The 22,983-nt window shown below is 39.7% G+C and overlaps 1 protein-coding gene and 1 long non-coding RNA gene across 2 annotated transcripts; one reads left to right on the top strand and one right to left on the bottom strand.

Annotated features, from left to right (window-relative positions):
- The first annotated feature begins 2,791 nt into the window (after nt 1–2,791).
- LOC104445304 (clathrin light chain 2) lies at nt 2,792–7,753 on the top strand. Its single transcript, XM_010059151.3, has 3 exons — nt 2,792–3,338; nt 6,709–6,862; nt 6,953–7,753. The coding sequence occupies exons 1-3, from the start codon at nt 2,938–2,940 to the stop codon at nt 7,430–7,432; spliced, it is 1,035 nt and encodes a 344-aa protein (XP_010057453.2). The 5' UTR covers nt 2,792–2,937; the 3' UTR covers nt 7,433–7,753.
- A 4,845-nt stretch (nt 7,754–12,598) lies between these two features.
- On the bottom strand, nt 12,599–13,779 carry LOC120294135. Its single transcript, XR_005551621.1, has 3 exons — nt 13,590–13,779; nt 13,238–13,304; nt 12,599–12,645 (listed from the first exon to the last, which is right to left on the bottom strand). It is a non-coding gene; the product is annotated as an uncharacterized LOC120294135 (long non-coding RNA).
- Nucleotides 13,780–22,983: the final 9,204 nt, after the last annotated feature.

Below are 22,983 nucleotides of genomic sequence, written 5' to 3'. Positions count from 1 at the left end.
GTGTTGTGTGCATTCAGACTGATGTTTCTAAGTTCTCTATGGCCGATGGACTAAATACACAGGCGCATGATCTTGCAGGAAAATGGGCGAGCAGTGCATATAAGATTTTTGTGAAATATTAGGAATGTCCTCAATATGGTAATGCTTGATATGGCAATGGATTAATATTACGAAAGATCCTAAACTTGTACATTTTTGATAAATTTATTTCAATTTAATTTTTTGATAATAAAAAATCCGAAACTGATAAGTTTGTAATAAACTCAATTTTTGTTAGTTTCTTTTTAATTGAAGTAATACTACAATAAAAAATGATAAATTTATACATGACAAATGGAGAATAAAATTTTCAAATTATTTAATTTAGCAATTTGATAGTAAAATTTAATTGAAATCAATAGTGGGTAAATTGGTATATTTGTTGATTATCATTTTCATCCGACTTAATAATTTGATAGAGAAATTTAATCGAAATTAATAATGGGTAAATTTATTAGAAGTGTATCGATTAAAATAAATTTGTTATATATATATATCGGTTTGGAGTTATTCGTGGTATTAATCTATGTTAATAAGCAGCAAAACTTGAATGTATAGGTCAATCCTCCGAGAGCCTTGACATCATCGGATGTCGAGGAAAACGATAGTGATAGTGTCTGCTCGATTTGGAGACGTTATTTTTTCAAGTGATCATTTAAGCGTCAAAACATTTAGAAATCGCATGTTACAAGGGCAACTTTCCTTTGCCTAAAAAATCTTATGCGATGTTGGTTTAGTATCAAATCATCTAATAAAAATTATTGCCGATGAAACTTAATCGATTTTGCTTTTAAAAGTTAAATAATTGCTCGAAAAGCTGACGCCAAAGCGAGCGCCAACACCGTCGGTATTCTTTATCGTCATCGCAACAAAGACTTATGTCTTGACAAATCACTTTGAATCTCGAGTTTTAATCCTACCATGGCTTATCAAAATCAAATATTATGAATAAGAAAATGAAAAAGTCACAAAAAAACTCCAAACTTTACCAATTATGACATATATATCTTAAACTTATTTTGTGGCACCAAAAATTCTAAACTTATACTCGTGTGATATATTTATCCCAAATTTAATTTTGTGACTCAAAAAACCAAAAATTTGTACTCATGTGATACATTTATTTCAGAAATTTGGTATTACAAAAAAAATTGAGTTAAATGTGTCACACAAATATAAATTTGAGATTTTTAGTGACAGAAAAAGCTGATGTAAATATATTACATGAGTAGAGGTTTGTCAAAAAAATTAAGAAAAATATGTTACAAGTATGGAGTCTTTTTGTGGCTTTTTTCCATTGAAAAAAATATCCGACATTTTATAATCTTAGGTAGGCCTTGAAAAGCAATTTCTAGGCTTACGTCTGAGTCACTCAAGATCCGACCAATCATCAGCAAATTCTAGGCCTTTGATTCCGATTTTACCAAAATGCCCATTACCGATAGCGCCCCACGGCCTACCTCCACTCGCCAGGTCCACCGCCCTTACGACGCCGTTTCCCACACCCAAAATAAAAAAAAAGTAAAAATAAAAATGCCCAACGACGCCGTTTCCCGCACCCATTCATCTCTCGCCACTAAAATAGAATATATAAAGGCATAAATAATTTATAAACTTTCGATTTATTTAATGTGCAATGCCGTTTCCCACAACTGCTCATCTCTCAACACCAAAAAAAAAAAAAAAAAAAAAACTAAAAAAAAAAGGCCCGATGACCCCTTTCCCACACCCATTCATCTCCCGCCACTAAAAAGATTAGATAAAGGCATAAGTAATTCATAAACTTTTAATTTATTTAACGTGCGATGCTGTTTCCCACACTCGCTCATCTCTCAACACCCCAAAAGAAAAAAAAAACTAAAAATAAAAAATGCCGAATGACCCCGTTTTCCGCGCCCATTCATCTCTCGCACTAAAAAAATAGATAATTACATAAATAATTCATAAACTTTCAATTTATTTAATGTGATATCTAAACTTTAATGTAATGTTCAATATGATTCCTCAACTTTTAATTTATTTAACGTAATCCTTAAACTTTAGGTACATATTCAAATTAGTCCCCGGATTATATATATTAAAAATTTAAAGATTGCATTCAGTAAATTAAAAATTTAGAAATTTAGGGTTAATATCTTGAAAACCCCAAACCTAATACTTTGTGATAAATTTATTTATATCTATTTTTTAATCACAAAAAACCTCAAATTGGTATATTTTTGACAAATTTACCTCAAACTGGTACACTTGTGACAAATTTATCCTCTGTTAGTTTTCGTTAAATTTTATTATCAAATTATTAAGTTAAATGATACGTGATAGTTGACTGGTATATCAATTTGAGATTTTATGTTAAATATATAGTTTATAATTTTTGTGATATTTTTGTAGTATTAATACAATTTGGCAGATGATATATTTGTCATAAATTTACCAGTTGAGGTTTTTTGCGATCAAATAAATTAGTTTGGGGTAAATTTATAATAAATGTACTTAGTTTAAGGATTTTTTTATAATCGGCTGGGATAAATTTGTCCAAAGTGTACCGGTTTGGAGTTTTTCATGATCAAAAAAATGATTTGGGGAAATATATCAGTCTAGGGTTTTTTCAAAGTATTAACCTTAAATGTTAAATAAAAGTTTAGTAGCCACGTTGAATAAATTAAAGTTTGAGGATTCATATTTAAAAAAAAAAAAAATCGCTGACCAGAAAGCGAAGAAGAAAAAAGGAAGAACATAAAAAGGAAAGGAGCAGAAATCGCGAGATCTCAGAAAAGCAAAAACACCACCAGTCCAGCGGATCTCTCTCTCTCTCTCTCTCTCTCTTTCATTTCCATCTCTCCATCTCCGATCTCCAAATCCTCCGGCCGATCGGATCGGTCGATCGATCCCCCAGCCATGTCCGCTTCCTTCGACGCCTTCAGCATGGACGGCGATGAGGTCCACCACGCCGCCGCCGCCGCCGCCGCCGACCACGACGGCGCCTTCTCCGGCTACGGCGGCTACTCCAGCTTCTCCCCGGCCTCCGGCGGCGGCCTCGACGGGTTCCCGGCCGACGGCGATGTCGCCGTCGACCGGTCCCCGGAGATCTTCGGGTACGAGGACCAGGGCTCCGGGTACTCGCCGTCGCCCTTCGACTCGGTCCACGTGGAGAACGGGAACGGCAACGGGAACGGGAACGGGAACGGGAACATGTTCGAGAACGACGACGACGGGGTCTTCGCGTCGTCCGACGGGCCGATCCTGCCCCCGCCGAACGAGATGCAGGAGGAAGGGTTCGCCCTGCGCGAGTGGCGGCGGTGAGGGCTTTTCGAGTTCGTTGGTGTGGATTTAATCGGATTCGGTTAGATCCGGCGTTGGTGTGCTGTTTGATGCTTAGATCTAGGCTCGATTGCTCGGGTTTGAATTGCTGTTGCCTTCGAAATGTGGTGAAATGCGCTTGGCGAGCTGCGGTTTCGAGCGATAGCTGAAGTGGATTAGTCCTGGTGGCGATCTCGATTCCGAAATTCGTGCTTCATTCTATGCAATTTATCTAGTCATCAGTTATCTGGTTCTCGATATCTTATTCGCTCGTCTGAACTGCTAGTTAGTTAAGATCTGATTCTGAGTTTACTTTATGGTTGGACGCTTGGACTTTGATTTTGATTTTCACTTTGTAATTAGGCTTAGAGCGATTGGGTAACTGTGGACTTGTGCAATTTCTTGTTGATTTTGCAGCTGACTCTAGAAACTTTGAAATATTTAGATGTTCTTGGATCTAGATTTAGATCTGAGGTGAAAGTTACCTTTTGACTGGGACTAGCAAATTTGGAAACAGTTAATCAATAACTGCCGGTGATGGGATAGATGTCATCGTTCATTTTGTTACATTGAAACAGTAACTTAGCAAAATGATTCGTTAGTTTAGAGCTGAAAAGATTACAGTAGAATGATGCTGATCAACCTTACGTCTAGATCCTACAGTTGTGTTATGGGAACGGTTTCCTTTATAATTCCATTATAGAACAACTTAATGAGCTGTAGATTGTTTTTGCAATATTTCTTCAGAAATATATCCGAATTGTCGTTGGTTGTATACCTGAATTGAAATCATACTGTTATGTGTAGATGAAGAACTTCATTTACTTTCCTACATTAGGATTAGTAAGCCTTTTCATGAAAAACCATAGCTTGTCCACTGTTCAGTGACCTCAGCCCATGACTGACAGTTTCACGGTGAAATTTTACTACTGTCTATCTTTGCAGGATATTGTCATGTCAGCATATACATAAATCCCACTAAAGGGAAACATAGGAGTTGTTAGCATGAGGTGCTGAACTGGAAAAGGGAACCTAAAAGACATGACTCTCTCTTACCAAGATAGCAGGTTTCTCTAGGGGAACAGTCAAGTTACATTTAGTTGACATAGGAAGATGCCAATTCTCATCATGAACTCAATTGTGGGTTGTTTTTCATATTTAGTCAGCGCATAAGAATAATCTACACACTCAAGTGCAAGCGACCCCATTCAAACTGAGTAATTAATCATAATTGATTTCGAGAGCAATCTCCAGTTTTTCTATTTTATGCAGATAAAAGAATAAAAGTAGATTCTGTTCTAGCTCCAGACCACAATATAATGAAGAAGATGCATTTCAAACGAAGCCCCTAAATGACTGTCTGCAAGATCCATAGAAATCAATACAGTTGAACTTAACTTGGCTTGATGGTCAAGAACTGTGAAGAGAGTTTGCAGCTTCATCTATAGATAGAGAGAGGAAATGAAAAGCTGAGAATTGTGAAGATGGCACTAGTGTAAACTAGCAGAGTTGACACCATTTTCCCGTTGAACTTAACTTGGCTTGATGGTCAATAACTCAAGCTTGATTGGGCTTAATTTTTCAGCATGAGCTTGAATCTATTTAATAGCATGCTCAAGCTTGAATGGGCTTGACTTGGTCATTATAAGTACACATTAACACAAAATTGTGTTAAGCTCAAGCGAAGCTCAAACTGAAGCTCGTACTAGTCTAAAATCTATATCTGTGTTTACTATATTTATGCAATCCTGTTTAGAATCAATATCAAATCTTAAATGTTTAATTAGACTTGGAGTGAAGTATTTCCAAGTCTAAACTTGGTCCGATCAAAACTCACTGGACTTAGTTCGAAAGGAGTTGATTCAAGCTCGAGTATAAAGGAAGTTCTATTCAATAGGTGACAAGTAGTTGAACTTAGCTCAAGTGTATCATCCTAAGGGTTTTCATTTTGAAATTTTGAGATGAAAACCTGATCTAATTTCTAGCTCCCTGAGTATTTCTTAAATGGCTCTTTATTTAAACTTGAGTTTGGTCCCCAAAGTAGTTTGAAGAGTGCTCTAAAACTTTGCACCGAAGGTCGGATCCTTACTTGGTGTAATAGTTGCTGACATAGGTGGAGCCCCATGTAGTTGGATTATTTTGTGTACAGAGCATACTTCTCGAAAGAGTGATCTTCTCTTACCAGTAGAAAATGAGTTGAGTGAGTTAAGCGGTCCATTATTACCCCCGATAGAGTCATGATTCCTTGGCATCATCAGTAAGCCTCAGACTTAAACCCAAATATGTGCAATATGGTTCTCGATGATGGTAGCAGTGGTAGGATGTTCTAATCGTAAGAGACTCCCAGTACTTTTGTTTTTATTTTGCATGATTGCCTATTACACTCTATCTAGATACATGCTGCGTACGGTACATAAATTTTTTACTACTGGATGCTTATATTGAATATGCATATATTTGGTGAGTATTTGTTGAATTTTAGTTATATAGATTCTGCTATAGTTATTAAGAGCTAGTTCTTTTTTGTTCAAAAGAAATTTCATGTGCCAAGGTATTAATGAAAAAGGACTATATAGAGTCTTTTCATTTGAGAACCGAGAGAATATCCGCTAGTTTGAGCTTGTGTGGTAAAACTATTCTAATTAGTGAAAACTGGAAACACTTCAATTATAGTAGATGTAGTAAAGCAATCAAGTCCTCCTGCCTCTCTAGTAGCTTGACTGATTTGCATTGTTGGCTTGGCTTGAAAACTATGATGCGTTTGATCAGTATCCTAGGTGTTTTGTTGAAACACAGTTGATGGTGGTGGTGATGGTATTGATATTTTTTTATAGACATGTATGTAGTTACTAACAGATGTGTATGCTGATTGGTCTAAAGTCACATTGTCCAAAGGAGTAGTTTGGCATGTGTTTGTCTGTGTCGAGTACTGTATTGTCCAATGAAGTAGCTTGACATGTATGTCTGAAGTTCTTTGTATGATCACATTGATAGATGGACATAACTTTTTTGAAAATAGCTAAATTAACATAGGTTTCTGCATGTTTTTACTAATAAAAGATCCACAAATAATTTTTTTTGGAGTCCAAACAAAGCAGTGACATGGCACCTGGTTTTTGCTTAAGCACAGTGTAGAAGGAAACTGTAGTTTCATTGGAGTGCAAGTAGATTATTTACATGGTTAGACATATCTCGCAATATGTCGTGTGTCTGATTCTGTGATTTTTTCCAAATTAGTTGACTAAGGCTGGAAGGTTTTAATTGAGAGATCAGACGGTTTCACCCTGCCGTTGATGCCTTGTTCTAGCATGTTTGCAAACGCAGCATGACCTTAACTTATTGTTTATGTGCTTCCATTTGCTTCTGCAGCCAAAATGCAATTTTGCTTGAGGAGAAGGAGAAGCAGGAGAAGGACATGAGGATCCAGATCATCCTAGATGCTGAGGATTATATACGAGATTTTTATGAGAAAAGAAAGCTGAATGTTGAAAGCAACAAGACCAACAACAGGGAGAGGGAGAAGGTAAGGAACTCAAAAGTGTCCCATCGACTGCCCAATTCACTAGATTAGTTCTGAACCAGGTGATCATAATGACTTGTACATGTCTTGCAGTTATTCCTAGCTAATCAGGAGAAATTCCATAAAGAGGCTGATAAGCAGTACTGGAAGGCCATAGGAGAGCTGATCCCCCATGAGGTTCCGAATATTGAAAAGAGGCGAGGGAAGAAGGAACAGGAGAAAAAGCCAGGGATCACCATCGTCCAGGGTCCAAAGCCTGGAAAGCCGACTGAACTCTCTAGGATGCGTCAAATTCTCATAAAACTGAAGCACAATCCACCGCCTCACATGATCCCACCCCCACCACCTCCCAAGGATGCGAAAGATGCGAAAGATGGGAAGAATGCAAAAGACGGGAAGGACAAGGAGAAGGAGAAGGAGAAGGATAAAGAGAAGGACGGCGCACCTACTGCTAACGGAGCGCCTGCGGTGGCTGCAGCAGTATCCCCTGTTAAAGATGGTGTCAATGGCTCATCAAGCCCGCCGAAAGAAGCAGCTCCTGCGGAGGAACAACCCGAGCAAGCGAGTGCTTGAGCATGGTTTCACCCTTGCTTCTCTGAAGCGCAATGAAGCGCGCTACCATCGGTCTCGCTCGTCATGATATCTTTTGGTGAACCTATTTTGGTCTATTGAATATTTTTTCTTCTCTTGAATGTCGTGATTCATTTTTCTCGAGTCTCAGGTTTTCTTACTGCTTGGTTGCTTTCGTTGTCACATGTTGCGCGGATATAGACGTTCAAACTGAAGAAACCACGATATGCAGTTCTGTAACCCAGGGATCGATCGAATTTTACTCCCATGTATTGATATATTTGTAGTTTATCCTCCTCGTTGCTGGAGATTGCCATGCCGAAATATGTTCCCCTTATGGGAATCGTCAATCCAAACCATGGATCCATTGTCCCAAATTTCAGATAAATCCGGCCATCCCACCTCATTTCAAGAAGTGGGTTTTCAGTAATAGCATTGTTGAGGAGATGACTAGTGATTATATAAATCCTCAAGTAAAGTGCCCTCCCGCATGTCAGGTTTTCTCTTGACCTTCTTCAGCTTTTCGAGTGATCGTTTTCCCCAGTCGCATCCACATGTCCACGTACTTATCACTCAACAGTAGTTCCGAGTAATCATTCTTCTCCGTTTCTCGCCTCTGCAGAAAATTATCCTCTGTCCCTTCAAATCCGGACATTCATCATGAACAATAAAAAGAATTGTAAAGGAAAAGAACCTTCTTCTTCTCCGGGTTCTCTGAATTTCGGTTCAACAGCATCTTCCTTCCATCCTTAATCTTCCGAACCCCACATCCAAAGCCAAATATTAAATTTACAATGCTACAATTCTTCATCCTTGCCCTTTCGTTGCACTTCCTCCAATCTTCGATGCTTCTTCTCTTGTTTACATTGTTAGCTAGAAAGAGGCGACCAGCTTGCAAAACCTCCAATCTTGAGGAAGATTTTTCCACTTAAAACTTCCTTCACCAAGATTGGAACTTAAGGGCCCTTTGGAGGAGCACGGAGTGAAGAGTAGAGGAGAATCTTCATAACACTCTTAGTGGTCTCTCTCTAATTCAAAGCTGATACAACTTGCGTACCAAACCCATTGACTCGAGTGTTGGACATAGCAATAAACTCCTCCGAGGAATCTCATTCATTCAGCAATGCGGGACCCAGTGGGCTAAGCAAGGCAAACACCGTGGATATCCAAAAACAACGGCCACTATACTGGTCATAAGACGTTTCTTGCAAAACATCAAAGATATTGAGATAACAAACAACACGGTACATCACATCCGCCATAAAAAATGTTACCAAATTCAATTGGCAGATGGAGCAGACTCACGAGCGATGATATCATATCAAAATAACAAAAGTGTCCATTATAAAGTACAAGCTATCATGGAATCGTCATAGTCAAAGAGTCGAAGCCGAATTCCAAAGTTGAACCATTTCCTGATGATAGCCTTTCACGACCAAGATCAGCCATAGTGGAAATAGAGCTGAGGCATAGCAAGGAAAGAAAACATACAAGTTCCCAGGCCTCGATATCCTTTGCGCCCTCTCTTGAAGGAATGTCCTGCTCACACGAGAATGCCATGAAAAGGGGTCGAGGGTTACGCGGGCCAATTTGGGATGCCTAGATAAGATTGCAGCGGGGAACAGATAATCCCTCATTAACAGCGGACAAACGAGGTGAACTGGAGCGGTGAGTAATAGGCCACCGGCCCGTTGGATTCGAAGGTGCATTGGAAAAGCACCGAGAGAGAGAGGTGAGAGAGAGAGAGATTATACTGGGAAATGTTAATTGTATTAAAGTCCCACGGCGGGGCGGCGGGGCGGGAAAATTTAGGGGAGCGGCAAGGGTCGTCCAAGCGTTGAATCATTTCTTAACCGAACCCCGAGGTGCACATGGACGGGGTTGCAATGGCCCGAAACACCATAGTCATCAAAAGTGATAACCTGAGAAGCCCATTTGATGAGTATCGTCCTATGGAGCAAGATCACTTCTATGTTACCGGAGCAGGGAGAATTCTCAATTTGACATAAGGGATAAAGATGCGCTTTGCATACAATACAAATTAGGGTTTCATGACTGCTTGCATAAATTACAAGGCGATTGGGAAACAGGGAAAGCATCTTTCCCAAAGATGGGTTAAAGTGCCTGCTTTGAGTCAATATTTGGCACATTAATGCCAGAGCAAGGACTTCCTCTTCTAGATCTTGGAAATAAGTTATGATGGCCATTTGTTGCCAAACCCATCCTAGACATTATAGATAAAATTAAAGACAACTCAAGCAAAATTTCTAATAAAATTAAATAGAAATATGATTTCCTGATCAGGAGTGCCTGAAATTGGATGGTCCATGACTTTGCCTTGTTGGGTGGCACCTTCATACAAGATTCACATAGAGACAGTTCAAAATGTGGACAAAATGTATGGGCAAGTTCTGAAAATCACCTTGAAATCACACAAGCTTGGTAAAGCTCCTCTTTTCTTATATTTCCTTTGCAATTGGCTCACCTTAAAAGCAAATAGCTCACAAGAGAATTTTGTGCACAATAATCACAGGTAAGAAAACAACTTTTCTAAGAACATTCTTGACAGAAAGGCATCATTAGAATGGGTAAAAACTTTTACTAATTTATCATTGATGGGATACACAAAACATCATTATGAAACACGGACCAAAAATTTTGGAAGCTCCAGTGTGATGATGAAATTCTATTCCATACTTCTTTTTGCTAAGATCATATAGTATTGCTCTCAAATCATACTAGCTCCAACTCAGTCATGGATTAGACCATTTGGAGTCTTTGCATTTTAATACTTAGACAACATGAAAGGTTGCGCTATTCCACCACACCATTATAATGCGAAATTAATTAAAATCTAATAAGAACAGTTTAATGAGATAACACAAAGAAAATATCATTACAGCAATCATAAAATATTAGGTTATGTCCCCTTGAACCAAAAATTTCTTGTTGGTGAGAAAAACCTGCAAAGATCTTTCCAGAAAATCTTCAATACACTGAAAAATCATTTCATTATTTACAGATAAATTTTGTCTTTTGCATGTCAACATGTTGATTGTTGGACAACTATAGAGTAGTCTTGAGATTGGAAGAATAGACCTTGATAATAGTAATCTCATAAAACCAAGAATACCTTCAACTTAAATGGTTACCATCAATATACACAAGTAAGTTTCGCAACTACGAAGGCACTTATAGAACGTTTTTTGAAACTGTGGAGTTTTCGCTCAAATACATGATAGGCATTTGATTATTACACAAGTGATAGGTGACATTTCTTGTCAAGGGCTAAAACTCAGCCTTGAGCTTGGAGCCTTAGACAATGGATGTCCTCAGAGTTGAATAACAGAACAATATCCACTAAAAGTAGCTTTGTTTTCAGCCAATGTTAGCTTTCAAAGAAAAATTACATGGACTCAACTTCCATTGGGTACAAGTAGCAATACATTGCCTTGTTAGCATTTTGATGATCATTCCACATGTAGTTTAAAACAAACATAAATGACTCAAAAACGAACAAGATGAACTGGATCACCAAGCATGATGAGAAACGCCGAGTTTTCTGGGGAACTTGCTAAAGAGACGCAAACCATAGAAAACCTAGCGACGCGAGAGCCAAGTGCCACGATGCCCCTCGGCCTGCGAAAATAACACACATCGTCGTTAAAACAATCAGCAAATCCAGTTGAAAGAATCACCCTCACTAGTGATTAGGGGTGTAGACCGGACTTTGATTTACCCGACCTTGACCCGAAACACATTAAACTAGCAGGAAATTCGGATCTCATTTTGGGCTTCCTTTTCTTGACTTTTTGGGCCGCAAATGAATGAATCTTCTACAAATGAGCACAAGCATAGCATGTGGGGAAAAGAAAGTTAAATGGGGTCGGAAAGTAAATGTTTAAAAATACATTATAGGTTTGAAAAAGAAGATGCTAGAAATCAGAACTAAGAAAAGCTGCACTTCTTGCCAATCCCAAGAATTTTAAGGTATGGTGAGCTCGGTAAATATGCAAAAGGGTTTTTCAGGAGAATCGACCTGTCTAATTTTGTAGTAACTTCAGTGCAGCAAGAATTCATGCTATTGCCAGAACTTTCTGGACAAAAAGAAATATGCATCGTGCGGATTGGCCATCATCTGTCCTATAATTGATCTGACACACACCAAAGATACTCAAAAATTAACAAAACCAGATTCGAGCCCAATGCAGTCTTTCACGCGAGAATTTTAACAAGGCAAACACAAATCACTCTGTTTGAAAGACCAGAGTCTTAAATCCCCGAAGATTTCGTGTAATGAAAATAAAGGACTACATATCATAAGAACCAAACACCAAATTCTTAAATCTTCATTCAATGAAATTCCCAAAAAATGATTTTTCCCCTTTTAAATAAATCATTTCTAATCCAACGCTAACCAGCACTCATTTCTAATGCAAACATTAACCAACACTGCCCACTATCCAGAATACCAGAAAATTACTCTCATTCTCAGCCTTCCTCACACAAGAGAGTCCAACTCAGCCCTTAGTCAAGCAAAATCAAAGCTAAAGCAACAACAGAAGTCCCCACCTGCCAAAAGCAACAACCCTAAATTCTTAGCAGCCTGATCATTGAGAGTCACATTAGCACCCACCACTATTACCTTATACCTCTTGGTCTTCCAAACCATGATCTTGAACACTGCAGTGGCCAAATCCACCCTAAAGACCAAAGACTCGTTCTTGGCCACATGGGATCTTCAAGGAATGGAAGTAAATCAATTCCCAAGGCATATACTGCAGTATTACCAGTCTATTTTCATACGAATATAATACAAAGAGCTTTCGCGTCCTATCTTCTTTCTCCTCCACATCAATTTACTTCATTATACATCTAAAACAAAGATGTAGGTATTGCCTTCTGCCTTTCTCCCATATCATTTCTCTCCCAACTTAAAATCGCCAAACATTCTCTTAAAAAATAGCATTATGGGTCATGTTCGTCAGCCAAGTTCGCTCAAACATAGGAATACTATGCATTGCCATTACAAATTCAAGAATGAGATAACCTTTTCTGTCCAAAGCTTCAATAATAAATTCAGGAAGGGCAGCATTGTTAGGAGCGCAAAAGAAGGAGGACTTACACAAGTTGCATATTATAAAATACTGACCTCTAATACGTCAATCATCGAGAAGACAACATCGAGCTTGACTCCGTGGTCGTATTTGGCAATTCTACAATAAATTCACGACGAAAATTAAAAGACGTAAATATGGCATAAGTTTTCAGAATGTATAGTTCAAGTCTATCAGCTTATTTTTTCCATGAAAGTAACCTTATTTTTGATAGGACAAAAATGTGACCTTGATCGTGACAAGATTTTGATTGCCATAAATTAATCTTCGTATTCCTCGCTCTGCAGTGGAGAGCAAACTTTCTAACACCACATATATGAAGAGACCAAAAGATCCACAGGAAAACAAATATACATTACTCTATTCTCCAGAACTTGTCAATCCATAATTGAGAATCTCAAATGCAATTATCACGAACCACAAATGCCATAATTCTCCAGAAACTTCCATCTGTAAGTATTCCAGCTAGCCGTTTTCAAAAGTACAAAAATAGTTTCTAAGAGCAAAACTGTTCCGGCCCCAGAATCGAGGCTAATATGAGATACTGAAACACTGAAGCTTGATAAAAGGCGAAAGACATTGCTACAGCCTTCTTCCTCTCCTACCGCCCATTCACACTCCAACCAACCATTCATTTTAACAGTTTTGCTCGAACAAGAAAGACCCATCAATCAATTTTAAAGAACTTTACCTCCTGTTCATGATGTTGTTCAGAAAGCACATACTGCTCAGCTAGCTGCTTCAGCTTAACTTTTAACCTGAACCCAAAGAATTTCATAGACAACTAAATGCATCAGACAAGCAATTTCCTTAATACAAGAATCTAAAAATTCAAGCGCACAGAAACACAATCGCCGAATCAAATCGCCCCGCAACGAAGAGCAACAGACAATCATCAACAATCGCGCCGAGCGGAAAGCGGCGACTTTGCGAAACGCAAAATTCCCGATCTCCACGGCCAATGTTGAGCGCCATCGAGCAGAAATTCGGGACGGCATTTGACGAGCGGCGAGAGGGAGCGCGTGGATCTGGAGGCTCCTCACCTGCCGGGACTTGGAAACGAGGCGAGAAACGAGCGCCATGATCGCCGAGCGAACCCAGTCCCCAAGCTGTCGACGATGGTCGGCCACACGCGGCGGCAAGGGTTTCGGCGTCGGCGAGGCGGAGGCGACGGGTGGCGACGGCGACGGCGAGGCGGAGGCGGAGGCGCGTCGATCGGAGGGCGGCAGCGGATTCCACGGAAGGCGCACTCGTCGGAGAAGAACGCGGAGCCGACGAGGTATGTGCTTCAGCCTTCAGTGCTTGAATTGTGATCGACTGTTCGCGTTTTGGGGCTAAAGCCTAAAGCCTAAAGCGTTTGTGTTTTGGGTTTTGGCGTCTTTGGACTTTAGAAAACTTGTTTCGGGTCGAACAATGTTCGAACCTTGACCCAACCCGAACACATTCTTTTTTCTTGTTTATATTTGTTACCCGAACACGAAACACGTATACGTGTTTTGTATTCGGAGTCGTGTTCAGGTCGGGTCGGGTCTTTTTGACACCCCTACCAGTGATGAACCAACCGAAGAAAACTGGGAGTAAATAAAAATCCGATCTTCAGCCAAAGCAAACTAGTTTAGAATCAGGACGATCGACAGCGGATTAATGCCGGCTCGACCCACACGTCGGAGATGGCAAATGGGTGAGCAGGATCAGGTTCGGCACGACTGCAGATTCGTCTCCGGCGAACGCGTTCGATCGGCCACATGAGAGCATGGAAACGAACTGAACCGACCCATCTAAACTCGCGGAATCATGACCCACTACAACCCGCAACCTAAGACAAACAGGGAAATCAAGCATCAATCGAGACCGACCCATCGAAGACCAACCCCGACGATGGGCGAGATGAACAGGAAGAGAAGAACGCTCGAGTTACCTGAGAATTCAGACGACTGGCTCCGACCGGATTCACGATCTCGGCCACCTCTCTGGAGCGAGCAGATGAGGAGCCCGACCCGGGTCGGGTGTTCTGTGGGTTTTTGGGCCTATGGATTCAATGAGACATGGGCTGGGCTTTTAATTTGATAAGTGATCCTCCTTAGATCTTCTTATTTCTTCGCATGGTTCATGAAAAGTTAGATTACTGAATCCGATGACGTTACAATGAATTTACGAGAAAAAATAAAAGAAATTGACAACTCGTCAAGCGAAAAATTGGATGGGTAGGCTAAAAGTGAGTAACAAATTTTTTTATATGAATGGGTTATTAGTAGATGTGACAATTCATTTTTCGATTTGCTAAATGATAGAGGAGAAATTCAATTATTAATTTAATGTACGTATTTTCTAAACATGAAAACAAAAGTAAAGATGATCAAAGGGCAGGCGGCTGTCCAGACGGTAAAGGCAAATGTTGCGGGCTTGAGAATGTCATTGCATCAGGAAGCTCGACCAGCCCAACTAGGACTTGGGTCTAGCCTGAATTTATGTGACTTAAATATCATTGGCGAAGCTGGGGCAATACATTAGACTCTTTTAGCTCCGGCACCCTCGATGATCACTTTGTAGAGGATATTTCCTCATATCATCGTGCTTGGATACAAAATGATGGTCCATAATATTTTAATGCAGAGCATATCAAATTAATTTGACATGACTAAGATTGATCAGATTACTTTACTTAAAAATGACTTGTATTTGGTGCAATCTTCATTTTGTATTTATAATTGAAAAAAGGACGTTTTAGATTTTTTAAGGTATTTAATAACTGTTTCACGGCCATCGTAAGAAAGTCATTCTACCCAAATGATAAGAAGGCTCGCATGGCAACATTTCTTGGCTGAGGAACAATTTTTTTCGAAATAGTTTTTCTATTTCTATTACGGAGAACAATTTCTATGTAAAAAGCCCATTTGGTAACTACACAAAATTTTTAATCTAGAAATAGAAAAAGAATAGAAATGCGTTTGGTAAAAAATAGTTTCTTTTTATATTTTTTTTTATTTTTGCCGGTAGACCGCGCCGCCGCCGGACGCTGCCGTTGCGCCGTCGCCGCCGGCCGATCGCCGCCGGCGTGCGGCGGCGGCGGCGATCGGTCGGCCGGTGATGCGACGGCTGCGGCGTGCGGCGGCAATATCGGCGACCCGGCGAAAGCGGTCGGCGGCGGCAGCGGCGGCGGTCGGTTGGCCTCATTGGCGGCGGCAACGATCAAGGGCGGTCAATGGTGGTCGGCAAGAGAAGAATAAAAGAAAAAAATTCACTTATTTCTTAAACTTGTTCAGGGAACAAGAAGCGCTTTTTTACTTCATTTCTATTCCAAAACCATTCCAGGTAACTTTTTATTCAGGAACAACTAACTTGCCGTTATCAAACGGGTTTTATTCTTTTTTGTTACGGAAGAGAATAAGGGTGTGCATGGAAACGCTCCAAAGAAGTGTTTAGGAACACTTGTACGGATTTTGTTCAGGAACAAAAAGAACAGAAATGCGTTTGGTCGCGTTTACTTCTTTTTTATTCTTTGTTCCAGAACAAAAAAACAACAAATTGTTGTTTCTTGTTCCAAGCAATTTTGAAGAAACATATTTTCTCTCTCTTCTCTTTCCTTCTTCTTTTCTTCTTCTTTTTTTCTTCTTTTTCTTTGGCCGGTTGCCGGCCTCGGCCATGGCAGCAGGCCGTCGAGGGCGGTGTGACGCCGTCAAGGGTCGGCGACCTCGCCGGAGCGTCGCGCGGCCCGGCGGCAAGCCTCACCATGGTTGGGGCGAGCTCTCGCCGAGCCTCGCCTTGAGTGGGGCGGCTCGGGCTCGCCCGGATCAGACGAGGCCGAGCCTCGCCCAACCACGGTGAGGCTCGGCCTCGCGAGGCTGCGAGCCTCGCCATGGCTGAGGCGAGGCTGCCGGCCCGTCATTGCGTCATTGGAGGCGGTGGCCGCTGAAAAGATAAAAAATAAAAAGAAAGGAAAAACTGAAAAATAAAATAAAAATGTTTAAAAAATTAAAAGAAACAAAAAGAATAAAATTTACTAACGTGTTTCTATTCATTTTTATTCCAGGAACAAACGTTACCAAACGCGTTCTTGTTCCAAAAGTTCAGGAGAAACACTTTTGTTTTACGTTCCAGAACGAAAAGGAAACGAAACATTACCATGCAACCCTAATAGAAATTCTTTGGCTGGGGAAGTTTACCATGCGCACCAGAAGTCGATCTTGTATATGTCGGTAATTTGCTAAAGGACATCCTACAAAAGTTCATAGGTTGTGTTAAATGCCTACGCAAGGAAGTAATGCTCCCATAGGCATTTATAATTGCTATCATCCTTCCATAAATTACAAAGGAAAAAAATATGTTTCATGAAGGGTGGTAATACAAGGAAAATTGTTCAAAAAGTAATAAATTTATTATATTTTGACCAATTTAGTCATAAGTCTTTTAATTGTGCCAATTGAATTCTAAATTTTTCATGTTTTTATCAATTGAGTCCCTCCAGATTCCGTAGAATTTATTGAACAGGTGGTGTATGCTTCCAAAACATATCTCAAATTCGAAATCAGTGCAGCTTTGAATACAAACTCAGTATTGCAACCTTCAGATCTGAGTAAATCAAGGAGAGACAGTTTCGATTCTAAGCGATCCGTACCCAAGCGTTTTAATGCAGGTCGGCCTTAACCAAAGCAAAGCAAAACAGAGGAAAGATTACCCAATTAATGAAGCAAGGCGAAGATACGAGTATTGATGGAATCGATGAAGGAAGCTTCAATGTGCGCCCGCGATGAATATTTGCCCCCGCGGAGGATCTCGAGCAGGAGCCGAGTCGCCTCGCGTTTCCGGCCGAGAAACAAAGTAGAGTCGAGCTCGGATGAACGGCGTTGGAGGATGGACAATTGCGTCGATCGGTGGCGGTGAACAGTGACGATCTCGGAACGGCCGTTGATATGGCTGGAGAAGAACCGGCAACTGTTTACTTAAACAAAGCAATTGAGGCGGTGGATGAATCACGGTTTCGAAATCTGCAAATGTGTCTACATTTTCTGAGGGAACAGTTATCACTTATGAGCAGGATCACGAGACAAATAACGATCAGGCAAAAGTAAGTAGTTAACACACCGTCTAGGAGGACCGATCGTTTAGCAATAGAAGCATGGTTTTATTAAATCGAGGGCACGAAATTTGCGGATATAGAAGGACATGGAGGCCATCAACGGATACCAATTCCAGGAAATGCAACTGTCGAAAATCTCTAGAAAAACCTCTAGAAAATAGTTATCACGCAACCATTATAAATACCACTGGTGGTCAATTAGGAACCTCCCACAAATCAAACAAATTTATTATAATTTTAGTACTCTTATCTTTCTGTACTGCACTTTATTTTCCCTGTTCTAGTTTTCAGATTCACATTATTGATTAAATTCTAGCGTGCATCTTTACTCTGAGTTGTTCAATTAAATTTTGGCTTAGTTTGTTTATATCTAGCTACTTCATTGAGTCTGTATCTTTCAAACCTCGTCATTGATTAAATTCCAGCTTAATTTGTGTTTTTATGGTCCTAATCTGACATAAGTTGTTGGTTCCTTTTGCTTGTGATATATTCTGTTTGAAATAGATGTAGAACCCTTGTTTCTTTATACATAAGTCAAAAAATGACTTTCAATGAAGGATATTTCGTTTCGGAAGAAATTCCGGTGACATAAGTCCTCATTAATTCTAACTCAAGATGCTAAAATAATGGTGGGGGACCAAAGCATGCATCTATGCAATACTACTCTCCTGGAATTTGGCAAATCCTCATATAATTTTGCGACTCTAGATGCTAATTGACACTCATGAAACGAGGGTTGTATACATTAGATATGAAGCAACCAAACTCAGTCTAAATTTTAGACCCAACATGAAATTAAACTTCCTCAATGATAATTCTAGTATTAATATTTGTGGCAATCAAGCAAATCGATCGATTTTTTTATTTATTTTTAATAACAAGATATAGGATATCGATGCTATGAGATACATGTTTTGAATTTTAAATTATCTAAAACTCTATGAATCAACCTAGATTTTACGTCAAGAATTATACAATTGATTTTTGTTTGACCCAAATGAACGATTATCGATACACGAGAGAATTAGGGGTCTCAATGGATTAGTTCTAATTATAATTTGAGTCAAACACAATTATTCCCGAATCGAAATTTCATTTATCATCCAAAATCGTCAAATGGAGAACTTCATTATGTCCCTAACAAGGAAGATGCTTTGAGGGGTCTAGATATATTGTTCGAGGACAAACGAAAAATCATGCCTGATTAAGCTCTATGTAGGTACTCATACATTGCATATTTGATTGGGTCTTTCAACATTGTGAGGTTTACATAGTCATAATTGAATGCGTGATATGCACGTCTAAAGGTTAGTTGCCACTTACATATAGGCAAATTTGGGCCTTATCCTAACCTCATCTTGGTACTAATAGAGGAAACAAATTTTCTTTAAAAAAAGGAAAGAAAAGAAAGAAATACTTAAGAGACTTAAATGTTGCTATGGATGTGATGGAGAGAAGGTGGTGAAATTGTGATGGCATTAAGTTTTGGTTTTCCCCCATTTTCTACGCTCAACTTCATCATTCATTCTCTCAAATCAAACAAAAATATTTAAGTTCACATTCTTCTGGTCTCGCATATAAGCCATGGTACGATCGCATTCCCCACAAGCCAACACATCGAACGTGACTAGTGTTATTATCAGTAGTGGGATGGTTGAATCTTTACCGACTATAGGTACCCCCATCCACAAAGGGCAATAAATTAAAAAACCTAAGCCCTAGTTCTTTTTATGTTGCCTTCATGTGTATCTCGCTTCGCATTTAAACTCCTTCATATCACCTCCATCCCTCTCTCTCTCTCTCTCTCTAAAGCGCCCGTCTTCACATCAACCCCCAATTCGAAAGTTTTCTGAAGGCCTCTCTCGGCAGCAAAGTGCAGCCACCAATCATGAAGAGACCTTCATCTTCATCTTCTTCGTTAACCCCCTGCAACTCTGCAACTTCAACCAAGTTCTTGATCTTGACCCTGCTTCTCTGCCTCCACCCCGTAATGTCCACGTCGGCGGTGACTTCGGCGATGATCTCCCGCTCTTCCAGTTCATTTGGAAAATCTTGGAGGAGCCACGACAGCCACCACCACCACCACCACCACCTCCTCCATCATTCTTGCGATCCTCGTCCGGCGAAAATCCGCCGCATTACACTTCTTCTCTGTGCTTCCATCTCGAACAAATCCGCCGCCGCCGCCAGCCCCCGCCGCCGCCCCCTCCGGACGAGATCGACCCCAGATATGGCGTCAACAAGAGGCTCGTCCCCTCGGGCCTAACCCCTTCACAACTGAAAGTACACTCAAGAAGATTTTTCTTGCATTTTCCAGTCCTTTTTTTGGGTAGTTTGAACTTCTTTGATATAAGTATGGTAAGAGGAAATGCGCTCTTTGCAGCAACAGACCTTCTTTTTCCCCTTAGGTGTCAGCGAGGGAGGAATTAAGGAAGGCTCGACGGGGTACGTGCAAATTTATTGCTGACGAGGAAAGAAGATCGGAGAGGGGCACACATGCACGGCTAATGCTAAAAGTCTACAAACCGTCATTTTCAATCGTTCGAGGTTTTTATGTATTTATTTTCTTCCCTCTATGCTCGTGTAGCATGTAGTAGAGCCCATTTCCACGCTTGTCTTTGTCTTGGCTAATTCCATGAAAGCTAGAGAGAGAGAGAGAGAGTTTCATGGAAGGAGAGGATGGAGCAGAAACAAGCATGGAAATGGTCGACAACCTAGCAAATATAGATCGTGTATTTACTGTGTTGCTGGTTCTTGTCTGGGTTTTCTGGGGAGAGAGACAGAGGTTTGGCGTTGGCGTTGGTGGGTTCAAGAGATGCCATGACTTCAATTAATTTCAAGGCTGCTACGGCTAACCGCTAAGGAGCTGTCATGTCACTTTTTAGTTGGATGTTGTGTTATGGTCAAAGATTCAAAGGTGCATGCCAAAAGAGGAGAGAGAGAGAGGTGTTAGGTTTTCATCTTCTCGCAATTACTGCACTCGATATATGTACAGCTCTTGCTTTACAGTTGCTCTTTAAGCCGCGCGCAGTTTATCCCTTTTTTTCAATTTCTTTCCCGATCAAATCCCGTGGGTGACGGTATCCGGAGGCGCACTTCGGGTTGATTTACCTTCACGAGATCGCAATATCACCTACGGTGCCATCTGAATCACGGTTCCCAGACGTTATTATTCACCTTTAGTAGGGGGGCCTCGTGTTGTGATCTCAAGGATAAATCGGGGTTCGACACGGTGTCCCTAAATCGAGATGGGTTCAATTTCCATAGGCCAATTCTCAATATGACATCTCTTTCCGGTGAAGCTCTTCGGGTACATAGGCAACGGCGGGAGAGTGTCCTTTAGGCCTTGTTCGCTCTACTAATTCGAGAAAGCAAAACCCGTGAACGACCACGCTAAATAATGCGCCTGCGCGGGCTCCATTCTCTCGGCAATGATATGCAGCGGGGAAAGCAACAAACGGTAGTGTGCGGGCGAATAGACTTAAGATACTATTTGAATTTCAAAAAATCATGGAGAAAATATATGTGAATTTGCGTATTGATATAAAGGAAAAGTCAACAGGTGTATGTCGCAAAATCTAAAATTAAGCAAAAAGTAAGGACTGAGTATATTCGTCATGTTAATTACCTGTCATGCTATCAAGATGAAATTCTATTTTACTAGAGATAAATACTGAGGATGCAAGCTCCTTCCCTCCTTGTGGGGGCCTTTTCGACAAAATTAGTAAACGCAACAAAAAGCATGTGGAACCCAATATTAATGACTCAAGTGTCTGCGGCAGGATAATCAGAGTAAATTTAATATGCCAAACGAAAAAAATCAATTGATGACCCCACAAATAAACAACTTTAAAACTTGAAAATTTTAATAAATGTTGAGCTAACCGTACCGTGAAAACATTAAAAGGAAACGGTGGCTTACGTACAAAACCGCTTAAACGATTTCCTTGGAAAGATTAGAATTGGAAATGGAGTTGGGTTTGCTTGTACGCTAGTAAATTACGCCGAGCGGATTTAAATTTCCATGATTAACAAAAGAAAAAGAGCCTAACCAAATTTAGATATTTATTGTATTATTATATCGATATTGATACTCATGTCATTTCATGTTGTGACAAACTATTTCAATTCGATGGCAAACAATTTTTTTATCAAAAATTTATCAAAGATTGTCAGTTCGTGTCAATTTCTAGCTGACTACATTGTATTATGGCGTGTTAGCTTTAGGTTCATGTGTCTTAGTAAACTCATATCATATTCAAAATCATGTTTTTCTTTGTTATTAGTAATTGGGATCTCACGTGCAAAACGATTTATATTCATTTTTACTTTTACATCACATAGTATTTTGATTTTCCTTTTCAATTAATTATTAAAATCCAAAAATATAGGTAAGTAAATTTTGAGCATACGAGATTTTGTGAGTTCACAACTAGAGTGTAAAATTGGTCTAAACCCATATATTAACTTATATTTGGCAAAATGAGTTGCCTTAAGTTATAAAAGAAGGCTTAAACGGAGGTCTAAATAGGTCATCTAACAACTTAATGGGTCTTAAATGAGTTGATAACTAGCCCACTTCTAATTAATATGAAAATATAAAAACAAACTCATTTTATAACACATATTAGGTGAAGTTGGACTTAAGAAATGTGGGAGGCCAATTTTTATATATTTTAATTTTGTTATTTCTTTTCTTTTTTTTTTCTTCTAAGTCCAACTAGCTGAACCTTGCCGACCATGGAGCCATGGAGCCAAGTCCAATGACCCTCATTGACAAGGGACAAGAATTCGTGGCTCTCGGCCCATGTAAGCAAGAGTGGCAACCCTCACCCAACAACCAAGAGGTCTGTTATGGTCGGATGGTTAGCGCTTTTATGACCGGCAAGTGTTAGCGGAATTGCGAACTTAGAAGAAAAAAAAGGAAAAAAATAAAAGAAAAATAGAAATATAAAAATTAATTTTTTTATAAAAATTCTAAAAACCGTCTACTAGAATTCCTAGAGTGAAATTTTATGGACAAATGAGTGGTTTAACATATAAATATTCTAACACGAGCATTGACTAGCTATGTGAATACTTACTATTATTAGGGCAAAAGCTACAAAGAACTCTAGAATATGCCCATTGGCCTCAAGATTATTATTTTTGTAATATTAAAAATCTCAATTGTACTCATTGGACAATTTATTCAAAACTTATATTTATGGGACACATTTACCTCAATTTTTTTTGTGCTACAAAAAAAAATCTCATACTTGTATCCATATGACACGTTTATTATAAGCTCTTTTTTTTTTTTTTTTTTTTTTTTTGGATGAGAACCAGGCCACAACAACACCACGTAAGCCAGGAGTGAC

The sequence above is a fragment of the Eucalyptus grandis genome, chromosome 5 (assembly GCF_016545825.1).
Source record: "Eucalyptus grandis isolate ANBG69807.140 chromosome 5, ASM1654582v1, whole genome shotgun sequence".
Taxonomy (NCBI): Eukaryota; Viridiplantae; Streptophyta; class Magnoliopsida; order Myrtales; family Myrtaceae; genus Eucalyptus; species Eucalyptus grandis.
This window is presented reverse-complemented; position numbering and strand designations above follow the sequence as displayed.